Genomic DNA, 15,255 nt, shown 5'->3' with positions numbered 1-15,255 from the left:
TCTGCTTTGGATGGTGGTGAGATTCCAGTATGGAAAGGTCTTCATGAAATGATGGAATAATGACTACCATTAATCATTTTCTGTCAATGTACCACAGATACACACAGGTTGTTACACTGTTACACATGACGCTAGTGAACAAAGGACAAGATCATCATGGGAAGTATTCTCGATTAATGAACTGCTCCCCAGGTTATGCACAACATTTTCTTGACATTACCTTAAAAAAAAAAACACACTGCAAGCACTGAAGTGAGACCACTCTGACATGAGTATGACTTCTATAATTGCACAGCTGCATGCAGCCTATCATTATCTCTCACAGCATAATGGTCATATACCTCAGAAGGTAAATAAAAGACTTGCAGATAATATAGCTGCCATTTACCTGAACCTAAATGTAATGATTTACACTGTAGTGCTGTGAAGTGACACTTCAGCAGCACAGTCAGACACACTACAGTTTGTAATGTCATCTTCACAAGGGAGGAATCCACGGGGCTTTAAAAGAAGGCTGAGAGCAAGAAGTGTTTGTACTTTATAGCTTTGGTTGAACGCATCATCACATTTTTTTTATTTTTTTTTTTACACAAATCAGAACTAATGTTTTCAACACCTGACTACCGACCATGACATCACTGCAGGTAAAAACAACTTACTGTGGCTGATGTGTTTGCACATCTGTGTGGGTGTTTCTGTTTAACTAAGGACTGTGGCTCTGCTGGTATTAACCCCTCTCCGTTTGTGTGCAACTCTCTGGTCCACTGAGCAGTTGCATGACCAGACTCTGTACTGGATGGTGATTCACAACTTTGGCAGCTCATCCTGGAGGACTTATTTCCCAATGAGCACTTCACAGAAACTCACACACACACACACAAACACACTCCAAATGAAGACGCCTTCTAGATAATATTTATTGAAGCGGCTTATTTCAGAAATGAAACCGTCTAGGGGGAAACACTGAGATGAATAATGAAAAAAAGTAATAATATTGTTTTGAAATTCATCCCTTTTTTTAGTAATGAGCTCAAACTTCTCGTACTCAGACTGGACACGATGAAATAAGCCTGCTCGTGACCTGCTTGAAGAGCAATGAAAATGGTAATGATGTTGAAAGTAGGAATGACACTATAATTCCCTTCCTGCTGTGCTGAGAGCGCTCTTTGTGGTTCATTTGCTGGGTATTTGCCTGATGTAACTGCCTGGTCGCTCCCAGAGTGATTTGGATCTTTTACAAACCCTTTCGTCTCATTAGTGAATAAGCCCAGAATCATCAACACCAGGGGCAGAAGCCATTTGTGGTGGTTATCAGACGGAAACAAAGCTTAGACTCACTGCCATGAGGATCTGACATTAATCTGCATTGCTTCTTTCTCCCACTCAGCTCGTCTCTGTGTCTAAACATACTGGTGTTTCCTGTTTCTCTGGGCAGGGTGGAACTTTTACAGACACAAAAAACACCATTAAGTAGACTTAAATAATGCATGTTTTCTCATTTTTGAAACTTTTAGGCACATATAGATGAAGCTCAAGCTGACATTAGGTAGTGTCAGCTTGTTTTCTTTTGGGATCCACGAACATGGCACAAGATTTATCATGCTCTACTATTCTCAAGGGTTTGTAATACTGATGGGAATCTTCACGGCATCTCTGATATATCATATCTGAAGATGTGGCTCGATCCATATCTGATTAAGGCCTTATAGGTTCTCCGAACAGAGAATGAGGGTTGATAATGGATGACTGCGTAGAATATTGCAAATTTAATTTATGAAGTACTACATCTGCCTAATGCACTGACAGAAAAGATGAAGAATTATTTAGGTAAGGAGAAATGTGTTGGGGGTTGAAAATAAACCATTCATCACCATTTAGTTACAAGGAAACCTTCTAATTTTGGTATTTTGGAGAGGGTACCTTCTTCCCGTGAGCATTCCAGATCTAATGATTAGGGTAGCGATGAAATATTCTGGATTGTAGAGAGGCGTTCTCTTTTATTCTTCTGTCATATTTTAGCAGCAGAACTGAGTATTGACATGACAGATGCCTTCAAGGAGGCAGCCTGGTGTTGTTATGAAGCATATTTTTGACCCTCTAACTGGTACCTGACCTGCCTTTGTTGAATTGTTGATACACACACTGTCGGCCATGTCTAACCACACATTGAGTATTTCCCGTCAAGTGTACATGATTGGGTATTGTGTGCAGTAGACTCCGGGGTAGGTCAGATTGGCTTGTTTGATGAAAATAAAGATTAGGGGAAATACTAAAAAGGAGCATTTTCAGGCTTCAATGATAATCAAGTATCATCTCTTACACCAAAACACTTGACAGTTGACAATCATCTCCATAATTTTCTCTCTTTCAGGGCTGCCATCTTTTCTGTAATAATGAAAATTTCACAGAGAGATTTCTATTATATAAAGGAAGCTCAGGCCAAGGTATTAAAGCAATCACCTGTGCCAGTTCTCCTCCAGCAGTTCTATGGTGCTCACATTGATTACATGGGCCTCAAAGCCTGAGGATTAGAAAAAAACACATTTCCTGAAGGCCGCTGTGTCTGTGGATCGTGGACGTCGTCACTGAGCTGGAAGTGGGTCACATAAACGGCTGCCTCCCCATGTTTATTTATTTTTTTTTAGATCTTTCCGCCGTGAGCTTCTTTAACTTCAGTGGCCGCAGCCGGAGAGGCAATGAGCCGAGCCGAGCTTCTCTCAGGTCACTCCCGCAAAGCCTCAAAACTGTCATCCATTCATTACACTTTAGCTCCTGTGTGAAGCTTATTACCACTGTAATCAAGAGACCTCACAGAGAGACCTGTCACTGCCTCCCACAACATGATGGATCAACGTTGTGAAATGTGATATCGGCCACATAATAGTACTTTTATGAAGCGAGTCCATAAGTTGTCATTTTGATTGAAAGAAATTTCGGACCTCGTTTATGGAACACTCATTTTGACTTATTAGCAACATCTTGACTTTAATTTGTGTACTGATGGTCATTGCAGAGTGAAGTGCTCAAAATAATTGATTGATAACCCGGTTCATCTCACAGTCTGGTCATTGCAGATTTATTGTCTACGTTTGATACATTTCTGATCTTGCTCAACTCAACTCAACAAAGAAATCCTGGCAAAACTAATTCAATCAGGAGAGACAAGAGAATTAAGAAAATTATTTATTACAATGAATAAAATGGAAATGTGAAATGCTTTGGCGCTTGGACTCTGTGGGGTGGGTGGTGTGTTTGGAGAATGACAATTCTGAATGTCGAGAGAATAAATTCCCCCCGCCATGCTCAACAAAGAAATCCTGGCAAAACTAAATGGATGCTTTACTCTCTGTCACCAAAATGAATTCAGCCTTCTCCCCATATCCAAACTCTTCAGGATTCTGCAAATAAAATTGTTCAATGTTTCAAATGTATTGGACCTTGGCTGGATAACAGACTCAACCCTTTAAACTCAGATTAGAAAAACATATATTTACTAATCATGTTTTATTTAGGAAGACTTGTTGACATTATACAAACTACAATCAGTTATAACATAGACTGTATATACATGGTTGTATTGTGCTTAATACCTTAAATAAAACCAGTATTGGTTGTATTGGTAGACTAATTGAATGATTTTAAGACAATGCTATACTGTATTGGAACTAGCCAAGATGGCTGCTATTTGTTGTCATTTAGTAAAACTTGTTCCTTCTACATTTTTAAATCTATGTTCAAACCAATGCCATTGTATGCATCAGTGTTTATAGGAGCAGTGAGTGTTACTTTCTAATCTCAGGATGTCAGTTCTGCTTATAATGGGGAGTTAGCTAGCCCTGTGAGGGACAGCGCTGTGTTCACGCACCGCATCTATTATCTGTCACACAACATCTGGCGACAGGAAGTTGATGTGCATCCTCATTCTACTTTTTTAAAACTCAGTCTCTGGAACAAAATGACAGCAGATGGGTATCTGCAGGGCCTAGTAGAAAGAAAGAAAATCAAAATCCCAGAAGTGTACCGGCTTAATGGCCAATGCTCAAACTCCACCACCATGATATATCCCTGTGAGGTTCATCTCAAGCTTCAGTGACCACACTGTGTTTACAGCAGGAACGCAACCAAAGGAGAATGTTGTGCAGAACCTTGGGTGGGTCCTGTTTAATCTCTGCAGGGATGGAAAGTTGGACCACCTCAGAGGTTGGGTGTGACCATACTTACGAAGGAGGACCTTTCGCAACAAGGACACACACACACAGATTCGGAGAACAGACCCTTACCGAGTTCTCGGTGAAATTGTAATCCAGGGAGTATTGTAATTTGCCCAGTTTCTGCTCCTCCTTGGGCTCCGCCTCTTTCTCCGTTTCAGTCAGCCCTGTCTCGGCATCCTCCTCATCCTTCAAGGCCTGAAGGAGACACCCACCAAGAGTCAGTGTCGCCTGTTTGTTGCTGACGCTAGCACCCAGCCAGCCGTTCCCCCGCCTAGGTCCTGCCATCAGACCTACTCCTGTAAAAGCTGCCACTTGTTTTATGATGTATAAGGGGGGGGAAACAAGGGGGAAGCAAGCACTAAAACACCATAGCAGTTAACACCAGGACATGCTCTGTGATGCACTAAAGCCCCGGGCCTTGGTCCCCTGATGATGCTTTTCTATCACTCTTTGGGGCGATTCTGTCTAAAGGGGAGGAAAGATCAAATGCTGGCGCCAGAAATGAGAGTAATGGGCAGGCATTAGAGGAAGTAGGAGGAGAGATAGACGTTGAAAGAGACTTGAAAGAAGGAGAGAGAGATGTTTCTGGAAAAGTTCACAGTAAGACAATTCCCTTGATGTTATTTCAGGCAAAACACATATCAACTGGGAAATGTCTGAATTGGCAGAGTGAGACGTGAAGTTGCCCTTTTCGCTAGCCTGGCACTGAAGTAAGGGGTAGCAGGTGGTGGCATTGGTGGGGAAAGGGCTAGGAAGGGGTGGGAGGGTGGAGGAGTTTGTTATAAGACCAACATGCGTTTGAAGAGGCAAAGACTAGCTCTCAAAGTCATTCATTCTGCAAAAGTTGCCTTCCAAGGAGTCTCTTTATCATTACGCATGCAGAGCATTCTCTGTTCAATCCAGTGCTCTCGTGTGATTCCCACATTCCCAAGTCTGCTTACGCCCCTCAGACATACAGTCACATTGCCATCATAACCCCCTAAAGCTGTTGTGTTATCCCCTACGCCAATAGCTAGAAGCGTCATGCCAGCGGGTGGTGGGAAGGTGTTGGTAACAGGGGTTGTAATGTACATCAGGGGGCCTGCTCCTATTAGTTTGTCAAGTTGCTCATGTGAAAGCAAAAGGCTGAACAAAACTGATTTACTTAAAAATTGTTCCACAGAGCCACTTAGTCTGTGCCTTTCAGTTAAAAAAAAAAAAATCCAAATTGAGCGGTCTTTAGTTTCCATTTGACGCGTAAAAGAGGAAAAAAGAACCTGTAAAATGATTGAGGAAATCAATGTCTTAAAAAGTTAATTTTATATCAATTGAAAATGTTAATTGAACTTATGCATCTGTGCTCAAGCGAAGGTGAGATCTGCTTCACTTCAGTTGACAGCTGTGATTTGGGAATCGTACCGTACGTCAATAGCTTCCTTTTCATCAGCATATTTCAAAAAGAACGTTTACTTGTAGAGCCTCTCAATCATTCTACATTAACTCACCGCCACTCTTTGAAATGTAAATCAAACAATCAAAAGGCAGGAGACTTTAGCTTGGCATGGAAATCAGCCTGGTTCAACCTTGTCAATGCGCACCCAGTGTTTCTTTCATACATATATATGTGCATATGCAGATTGTACGCACATATATACAGCAGAGATACATGTACTGTATGCATAGTTACATATATTTGGTTCTATGGGAGTCAGTTGTTATCAAGAGGCTACAAAAAAAAAAACATCAGAGCAGCAGGCTTAAGAAGATCCAACAGCAATTGGGAACCTACCGCCAGTGACCATCCCGAACAGTCATCAGACACAACACAGATAAGGAGGACATAGAAGGAAGAAACACAAATTAAAACAACCACACACAGGAGTTAACACACCAGAGTCTGGGCACACCAGGAGAAATGACCGCTTGCCTCGGAAGTGGCAGATTCACCGATATCGGAGATCAGGTATTAAGGTGAAGTCTATAATTTTGATAAATGACTACTTAAAAATACAAATTGGGTGCTCCAAAGGCAGTCAGGATATTGGAAATGAATGGCAAATTCCCTCTAACATGCTAAGTGATTTACTGTGCTATACTCCCTCTATTCTATTGACCTAGCTAGTTTTTTTTTTTAAAGCTAACACTCTTCTCTGTTGAAGCAGGCTTGAACATTTAAATCTTAATTAATGCTCCGCCTTCTACAATAATTATGATAAATGTGGTGTGAAAACGTTGTCATCTGTTTCTAACTGTGATTCAGATGCACCATAAATAGCAGAGGTGTTGCAGCAAATTAAAACACACTTTGTACATGTTTTTTTTTTTTTTTTTTTTGCGAGGACAGCAGCATGATGATGCTCTACTGATGCAATTAGCGTTTAAAGTGTCAGCATTACACTGCTTCCCTTTTCTGCACTGACGAACAGGTAGACGCTCATTAAAAATTCCCCCCCCCCCTCCCTCCCTCCCATTAGCCTGTGGTTTGGTGATGTCATTTCTCTGGGTGGATACCACGTCATTACACGGCACACGTTACTCACTCTCTTCTGTGAGTGAGCAGGTCCTCATATGACAAAAAGAAACAATCACAGGAACGAAAAGTAGGAGAAAAAAAGAGATTGAAATATTCTCTCTTCAATCTGAAGCCATTTAAATGACTTCATTAACTCTCCTGTGATTAGACTGTATTGCATTTTTTTTAAATTAATCGTGAAATATCGCAGATAAGTAACTGTATGTATCTCTTAAGCGACAGTAAAAACATAATTTAAACAAAATATAATACATACAGTATAGCAGCAGCCATGGTGTTAAAAATAGGGACATTTTTGACGGCCATATTTGCAGTAAAATTATTTTCACACTGTTGGTGAAAGTTAATGCGATACTGCAAATGTGATCAATCAAATCAAAGTCACCATACATTATTAGAAGCACTGACAGTATAAAAGAGAAATGTATGTCTAAAACAGCAGCTAAAACAACTTAAACATTTTCAAACCAACTTACTCTTAAATGATTTAAAACTTAAAGCGATAAGGTCATGCACAAATTATCTAGTAAAAAGCTAATTTTGTCAGAAAATTGTAAAATTAGCATGTAGGGAGCAATGTGTCTGCACTTTACGCTACAGTAGTTCAACTTTTTTACCTCGGTTTTGGCCCCGTCCTTTACGTCCATCATGTTGATGGCGTTTTTGCCCTTGTCTTTGCCCTTCTTTTTGTTTTTCTTCTTGAATATCCATTTTTTGCAGATGCAGAAGCAGCAGGCTAACACCAGGATGATCGCCACAAAGGCAATAGAGACAATGGCCCATGATGGCACTGTGGAAGAGAGCAGACAGAGAAAGACTTTGAATTACACTTCGAGGAGCAATTGAACTTTGAAGAGAAGAAAAGTACATTTCGGCATTTGAGCCAAAGTTCCAAGAAGTGATTATACCAACTGACAGGTGAAAATAAAGTAGGAAAATGTGTTTGGCCGTGGAGTTGGCAAGCAGGATCAACACCTGAGCCAGCGCCTCGGTCCATCAAGAAGTGGCAGACTCCTAATGATCGGTCTCGACTAGCAGGACAAGACACGACCGCTCAGCGTCAGCCAATTTAGTGGAAGTAACAGATGTTGGCATTTTCCACTTGCCATTTAAACAAAAGATTTTCAGACAGCTGACACTTTACGGCAAACTTGGGCAGAACAGAACTCACCAGGACTGAGAGCGGTGGTAATTTTCAAGGGAGTGCTCGAAAGGCAATTCGGAGTGACAGTGAAAAAGTGGAGCGACCGTCAATGAAGTAGTGAAATAAAAGGGATTCACAGGAGGTGTGACACACATTGTTCACATGCTCTTAGCTCTCCAGGACAACCTTTAAAGTATGAAATTAGCCTTTTGTGATGGGATTCAAGGATTGGAATTTCTTTCACAGATTTGATAGAATTTCAGACAAAACCCTTTTTGAGAGGGTACAAAAAAAACTTTATCTCACAGATTAAATTCAACGTAATAATTGTAACCTTGAACATTCAGAGCTCAGTGTGAAGGTTAAAGAACAGTAGCAGCATCTTTTCTCTTGTTTACCTCCTCTTCAAAACATTTCATTTATTCCACACACAGCAGAGCCATGTTTTTTTTTTTTTTTTCGGTTACGAAAATGAAGCCATCAAACTCAACAGAGCTTTTCATTTTCTAACCTTTACGCAAAGACAAGAACCTAAAAAAATAACGCTGTGGATGAACTTTAAAAGAGAGAGCCAGTCTTGAAACAAAAAAGTTCCCGACAAGAAGTCTTCTTTAACTTTGGGCAATGTCATTTTACTTCGTTGTGTTTATGCCAACGGCACTTTAGAAAACTTCCATTTGATTCTTTATTCAGTTGCTTGTGTTAAGGTGGTATGATTCAGTCTATGATGTGTTTCCTACTTTGGAAAGTTTGACCTTGAATTGAATTCCTCAGAGTATCACAGCAGACACAGCAGCTTAATATATGTGGATTCAACCAGCTGTTTACAGACCAACAACAACGCAAGTATATTCATTTTAAAGGCAACAAGTAAGAAAGAGGAGTTCGGTTTCTTATCTGGGAACAAAAGCTTTCCTCAAAGTATTGGTGGATAACTGGATTTAAAAGTTTATTTCCACTTCTTAATAATTCTGACATCAATACAATTTATCACCAGTTTCACTGTAAAACCATTCCAGCCAGAAGGGAAGAATGACATGAAATGGAAAAGAGTTAACATGAAAATGAGTTTGAATGTCTCATCATCATGGTACATGTATTTATTGACATTTATACACACTTTGTCAGACTTCCTCTGTATGTTAGAATAATAACGATTTGATCATTAATTCATCATTAAACATAATCTGTACTCATTAAAAGCATATCATGGATGGACGAATGGATGGATGACCAAATAAAAATTAATCTAATTAATCTCAGATTAATGCGGTACATATTACCGATACATAGGATAGAGATCTTTAACAATGGTATGGGGGATTTTACAGCCAGTTTTTAAGAAATAACACACAAAGGAGATTTTATATAGGCAGTGATATTTTATCTAATATAACTGGACATGTTTGTTATTATAGACCTGTTTGGGTTGTTTGGAACACCTTCAAAGATGTTCTTTGTTAAGGATGAATGAATCATACCTTGCTCAGCTACGTTTTTGTGGTTATCCAACCTGAAAAAGGAGAGGTTTTTTTTAACCGACATGAGTTTCCTCCACCGTATGTTGTTGCCGGACTTCATAGACTTGAGAAGAGCAATTGGACAACTGGAAGTCAACTCTGTCACCGACAGACTGTCAAACAGACACTCAGCTCCACAATGCAGTGACAGCTCTAACAGCTGTGTGCAAACACAGTGACACCTCTCTCAACTACAGTCGGCTGCTGTGCCCCAGTGCATACTGTGGAAGCAGAGGAAGTGGGGGTTACTTAGGTACCACTGAGAGATAAAATCAAGTCCAGATGGGCTGAAAATAATGAGAAACCTTGCAACAGACTTCTCACTTCAGCAGTCATAATCGTTGCTCGTTTATTCTACCCTGATGCCCCCAAACATCTGGCAGCACACCCCTAATTTTAAAAGAGTGGAACAACAAACCAGCCTATTTTTGAGCAGGTTTTTGTTTTTGTCACTTCGAGAGGCGACCAAAAAGGTCTGGGTCATCTTAGGAATGATCTCAATAGCCGTCATAAATCCAAAAGTATGATAGATAACATAAACCAGGTCAAACTCCAGCCCTCTGAAGACTTTATCTGACAAACTCCAAAAATACCCATCAAAACAGAAAAGTATATTACAGTCCATCACTTTGGGGCTTTGCTGACCAGCATTCGGCTGTGGTTTCTTTCGCCAAGGGCCGAGAGAAGGGAGAGAGAGAAAGGGAGGGAGAAAAATCGATGCTCTGTTGACAAAATCAATAAGCACTCTCCTCCAAGGAAAAACAGTGAGTGATGTTCTAAAATAACTTTAGGATCTACAGCTTTGGCCTTGCCTCGGAGGCCGTGTGGTAATGGAGGTGACACTGGATGGGACTTGTTTACTATGAGACACCCTGAACGGACTGAATTTCCTTTTAGAAATGTGAACCTATAGGGGGGGGGGGGGATAAACTGTGGGTCAGGTAGTATTTACTGCATTCATACATTAGATACATGAAAAGAGTCTTTTGTGAAGAGTGGTTGAAAAGAGACGTTTGCGAGTCATCGAGCGGTGAGCAAGGTGTCATATTAAAGATGATCCTTCGTATGCTGTTGTTTTAACAGTGGTGGCCATGCTTCTCTGCACTTTGGACCGTTGCATTACGCTGCGCCACAAACAAACCTCCTCGTCAATCGCCTGTTATCAGAACGGAATATGAACGGAGCATTTTAAAACGCGAGTGGAGTGAATTGGGCGTCGTTCTAAAATGTGCTACTGGATGAATAGGCTACAGTCAAAACAACAAAAAACAGGCGATGGGGAAATGGAAAGAGACAAAGCAGATCAAACCGCTGCATTTAGAGAAAGAGGTGCAGGTGTGTGTGAAGGGGAAAAGGTGATCAGACTCAAGTAGTCTGTGAACAAACACTAAAATAGGTTGGAGACAAAAGCAGAATTACTATTTAAACTATCCTACAGTTAGTATAACATCACCTATTATGAATAGGATCATGTAGGGCAGTTTCTAAAATGATTCTGTGAACACACTTCCCTCATTACTGCACAGGTACAGCATCATTCTGTGAGAAACACAATTTGTGTTGGATAAAACAGCTTGATTTTGCCTCCACTGTTAAAAGTGCATATCAGCTCTATTATTTTTATGCTATTTTGCCGTCTGCTTGTGGTGGGCATTACTCCGTCTGCTGAGTTGTTTCTTTTATGATGACAGAAAATTGTGCTGTTGCATGTTGTGATTGCATTCTCCTTAAGAAGCCTTGAAGCTTGCTGCCCATTGCGCTGTGATTTGCGTCAGGTGGAGTTGTGGTGCTATATTCAGACATCTAATTGTTGCATGAAAATGAACGTGGGTTTAGGTGGGTTTTTATCGCTGTTGAAATGTAGGTTGTTAAGCAAATACGGCTATTCAAAGCATACGTCTGGTAATTGTTCTATATGGCCGGCATTCTGTGATGTTACCGGCCAAATTGGCTGTCAAAATAAAGTCTAGTGTAAACTCTGTTTTCACCTTACACATTATATTTTAATGGAATTTTCTGAGACGTGATAGGTTTGTATTTGAAGCTGGCAAACCAACGTGATAAGCAATCACCTCTCAGCAGAAACTTCAGAATGGTTTTTATATAGAACATATATATTTCCTCTCCAACTGGAAGGTTTGATGAATAGAGGTAAGATTAAATACACTGTAAAAGCGCTCTTTCATAACCCAAACTGCTTATGTCACTCTGCAGCTTTCCTCATGGAATTCCATTCAGACAGTTACAGTGGAAATCAATCCATGAACCGAGCTCTTATCTTATTCATCAAGCGAGCATCTTCCAGCGAAAGGCACTTCTGTGTTCCTTAATTAAAGGAACCTGAGTCCCAGAAAGCAATAAAAGCATCCCCTAATTAACAACATTGTGTGACTGTCGTTTCTTGAGAGAAATAGAGCGAGAAAGTGAAAGGGAGAGCAGGAGCGAGTATTGCCAGCTTGCCACTCCACTTCAACTGCCAGCACTTATCTGCTGTTCAGCCGAGCGACATGGCATGGAAAATGGAGTTTCTCTAATGGGTGGGTCGCCCATGATGGAATCCATGTTTGCTGTTCTTCAAGGCTCAAATCACATTTCAGCACTGTTAGCGAAATGGCACGGCCTGGTGGAAAAGCAGGGCACTAAACAATGAGAAACCTTCAAAGTACTTAAGACACTGGGATTGAAATATATTGCTCTGTGTGCAATCATTCTTTCTGTCTTTGCTTATACAACTTCTGGACTTTTTAGAGCTTTTTTTCGATTTTGCTGAACAGGTAGCCTTCAATGGCAAATATGTGATATGTGATTTTGAAGTTTCTGCAAATGCCATGTAGACCAAATCGAATATTCAATGTGTGGAAGGAGGTTCATTTAGTTTGTTCTTAATTTCACTGAGTAAGGAAAATCTAGCTTCAAATTCTTATAGGGCATCGGATAGAAAATAAAAAGCATGACGGAAAATCTCTGGAAAAACAGCTTTGTAGGAAAATCTAAGATGCGCTTCCTATCAGCATCAAAAGAGATTTGGAAGCATGCTGTGAAGAAGAACAACGTAAAGGGAAGGAGAGTGTTCAATAGAGAAGACCTAACACAGCATTATATCAATGCCCACAACAAGAACTAAGTTATGACATTATAAAGTTTTGAATGACGGATCTATTTTGCTCCAGTTGAAGAGGAAACATACTTTGCTGCAAAACCTCAGCTCAAGTGATTCTAGCTGTGATGTAGCACAGTTCTGAGTTCCCGAGAAGAGCTTATCAGATTTCACTTTTGAGCTGAGAAGGAGTTCGAAGAGCAGCAACCTCAGAGTGTAACAGGGAGCCAAGTTTCATTGGCTGACATTTTCTGCCCTTTATCCTGTATATAGTCTAAAATGTATGACATAATGCTGGTCTTTTTCTTCATTCGACTTGTTTTTACTGTCCTATCATGTTAAAAAGTATCATAAATTGAACCTCTTACAGTGACAAAGAATTAAAATTTATGTCATACAGATCAAAACCAGTCCCATGATACGTCCCTGCTCTGACTCAATTCTGTATTTAAAAGGATTTCCGTCGCATTTTTCCTCCTCTCCATCACTGATAAAACATCGCACTTTACATTAGATAGAAAGCTTTTATCAACGGAATACAGTTTGGTGGGAACATTTTAAATGACAGTGGGTGCGTGTGTGTTTAATATAGCATCTGGTTTATATCCACTTCCAGCAGCCCACACTAATCTAATGTGACAGGACTCTGTTGGTCAATTAACCTTGACATTATATCTTGTTATGCTTACGAGAGCAACACTCCGTCCGCGCCCTTTCCCTGCTGTGGTTTATTTAAGCAAACAGTACGACTGCAGCAGGGAGCATCAAACACCTTCCTGAAACTATAAATACTGAGCATTTACTGAAAGCTAATGAAAACTTCCTCCAGAGTCGGTTCTTTAATACCAAACAAGATCTAATCAGGAATGGGCAGTTACCTTTCTTTGGGGTTTGGTTAAATGAAATATTTCCATTGAGTCTGCTCCGTTATTTGGATTAACATAGAAAGAGTTGCACTTTCAACACATTGCACATGCAGGAAGTCTTACGAGTTGAAGAGGTACTTTATCAACAGTGAATGCGGTGGATTTATAATGTTTAAAATTTATAATGTCATGTCATTATCACAATGTGATAATGACATGAGATATAGATAATGATGAGATATCGAGCACTGGTTGTCACTACAAGTTGGCTGAGCCCCGTCTTCTGCGTTGTGCAGAACTGAAGCCAACATTAGGTTTAGACCAGCCCTCTGATGGTGTCTTATGGCAGGCAGTAACTTTTTGAAAAAGCAAGGGCAGAGAGTTGACGACAAAGCTTGTCGCCAGAGCAGCAGGCGAGCAGAGATGAATAGCTCTTCTGAGCCACCATCGTAATCCCCTATAATAAACTCTGCTGTCTGTCGACTGTGAGAAGCCTCAAAGTCAAACAAGTTGAGACACGTTTAAACTCTGACACATCTTTTTGTTTTTTTTTCCCCTTAAGGTTGGTCTGAGGTGACACCACAGTCTTTCAAATGATTTTATTTTCTATATTTATAGCTTCAACCCATCAGCTGCATGACATGTTTTTCAGTCAGCAAAAAAGTGAAAGATGATGTCAGTTAGTCCCAAAAGAATTTTAACTCTAAAAAGTAGAACTGCGCAAGTTTGAGATGTTTTCAGCTTAAAGATAGAAACATATGAAAGATTGCTCAATTGAAGGGACAAAAAAAACACATGGCTTACACAAGGTATTTAGAATTTGAGGTATACTAGATATTCTAATTGTTGTGAAATAAAGATTTAAGAGAATAAATAAAATCAAGACTTTTAGGGCTTATAAGTGATTGATTCAGCCTTTTGCTGCCTGAAAGCATCAATACCCTGATAAAAGAGAAACACCATTATTTATTTTTCTCAAATGTCAATCTCTGTTTCTGTGTTATTTGAAGTAATGGCTGCTGGAGCCAGCAGTCATGGATCAAATAGCCTCCATGTTCAGAGGTTAATTGTTATCGGGAAGCGAAGCCTTGAGTGTTTAGAAAACTTACCAAGAAATTCAATACGCTAGTTTCCTTGGAGGCAGCGTTGCTGCTCAATGAGAAGGCACAATATGGTTTAGTGCGATTACACAGTCAGACCTCAGTGTGTGTGTGTGTGTTGGGACGTGAGTTTTCATCTTTATATTGAAGTGGAATGCTCAGAATGATGAAAAAGCTTATTTTTCATTTCAGAAAAAAACACTAAAAACACATTTTAAGTGACACAATCAGGCTGATCAATTTCAATTATTACTTTTTCCCGTCTGAATTCAATCTTCAGTTCCTAGGGGGTTGATTTTCCCATTTTCAACTGTGCATGTATGGGTTGTGTGATTTTACACTGTTGTATCTGGTGTTATTTGGAACTTTTCTTGGTTTTTAATCTTTGTAATTAAATTTCTACTGTTGGTCAGACAAAACAAGAAAATAGCAGACATCCCCTGTAGCACTGGGAATTCGTGATGCTCATTATCAACTTTTTCTGACATTTAAGACCAACAATTAGCATATTAATTAAAAAAATAACACTCCTGAGAATGAATTATCATAACTTATTATTGTTAGTTGCAGCCCTGCAGCACATCAGTTATGAAAAACAAAAAAACAAAAAACCTGTATGAATCAATCTCACCAAAAAAGAAAAAGCAGGGCACAGATTATGTAGTAAATCTGGATGTAAATATTTTGGTTAACTTGTTTAGGAAAGCTGCAATAAAAAAGCAAGCCAAGAAAAATCCAAAAAGATTGACATAAAGTCAGCTGCTTCCTGCTTGCTTGAGCCATCAGCAGACAGATGGTGTCGACC

The 15,255-nt window shown here is 39.9% G+C and overlaps 1 protein-coding gene across 5 annotated transcripts in view; it reads right to left on the bottom strand.

Annotated features, from left to right (window-relative positions):
* The window catches only part of syt1a (synaptotagmin Ia), a 141,105-nt gene that overhangs the window by 21,649 nt on the left and 104,201 nt on the right, over positions 1-15,255 (bottom strand). For 4 of the 5 annotated variants that reach the window (XM_020647719.3, XM_020647716.3, XM_020647715.2 and 1 more), the window contains 2 exons: positions 7,341-7,513; positions 4,281-4,406 (listed from right to left, as the gene is read on the bottom strand). In XM_020647719.3, the coding sequence (XP_020503375.1) occupies positions 4,281-4,406; positions 7,341-7,513 (299 nt within the window). The remainder of the gene's footprint in view (positions 1-4,280; positions 4,407-7,340; positions 7,514-15,255) is intronic. The other variant, XM_020647720.2, reaches the window with a different exon arrangement.

The sequence above is a fragment of the Labrus bergylta genome, chromosome 23 (assembly GCF_963930695.1).
Source record: "Labrus bergylta chromosome 23, fLabBer1.1, whole genome shotgun sequence".
In the NCBI taxonomy this organism is placed as follows: Eukaryota; Metazoa; Chordata; class Actinopteri; order Labriformes; family Labridae; genus Labrus; species Labrus bergylta.
The sequence above is the reverse complement of the archived record's forward strand: the minus strand, read 5'-3'. Positions and strand labels throughout refer to the sequence as shown.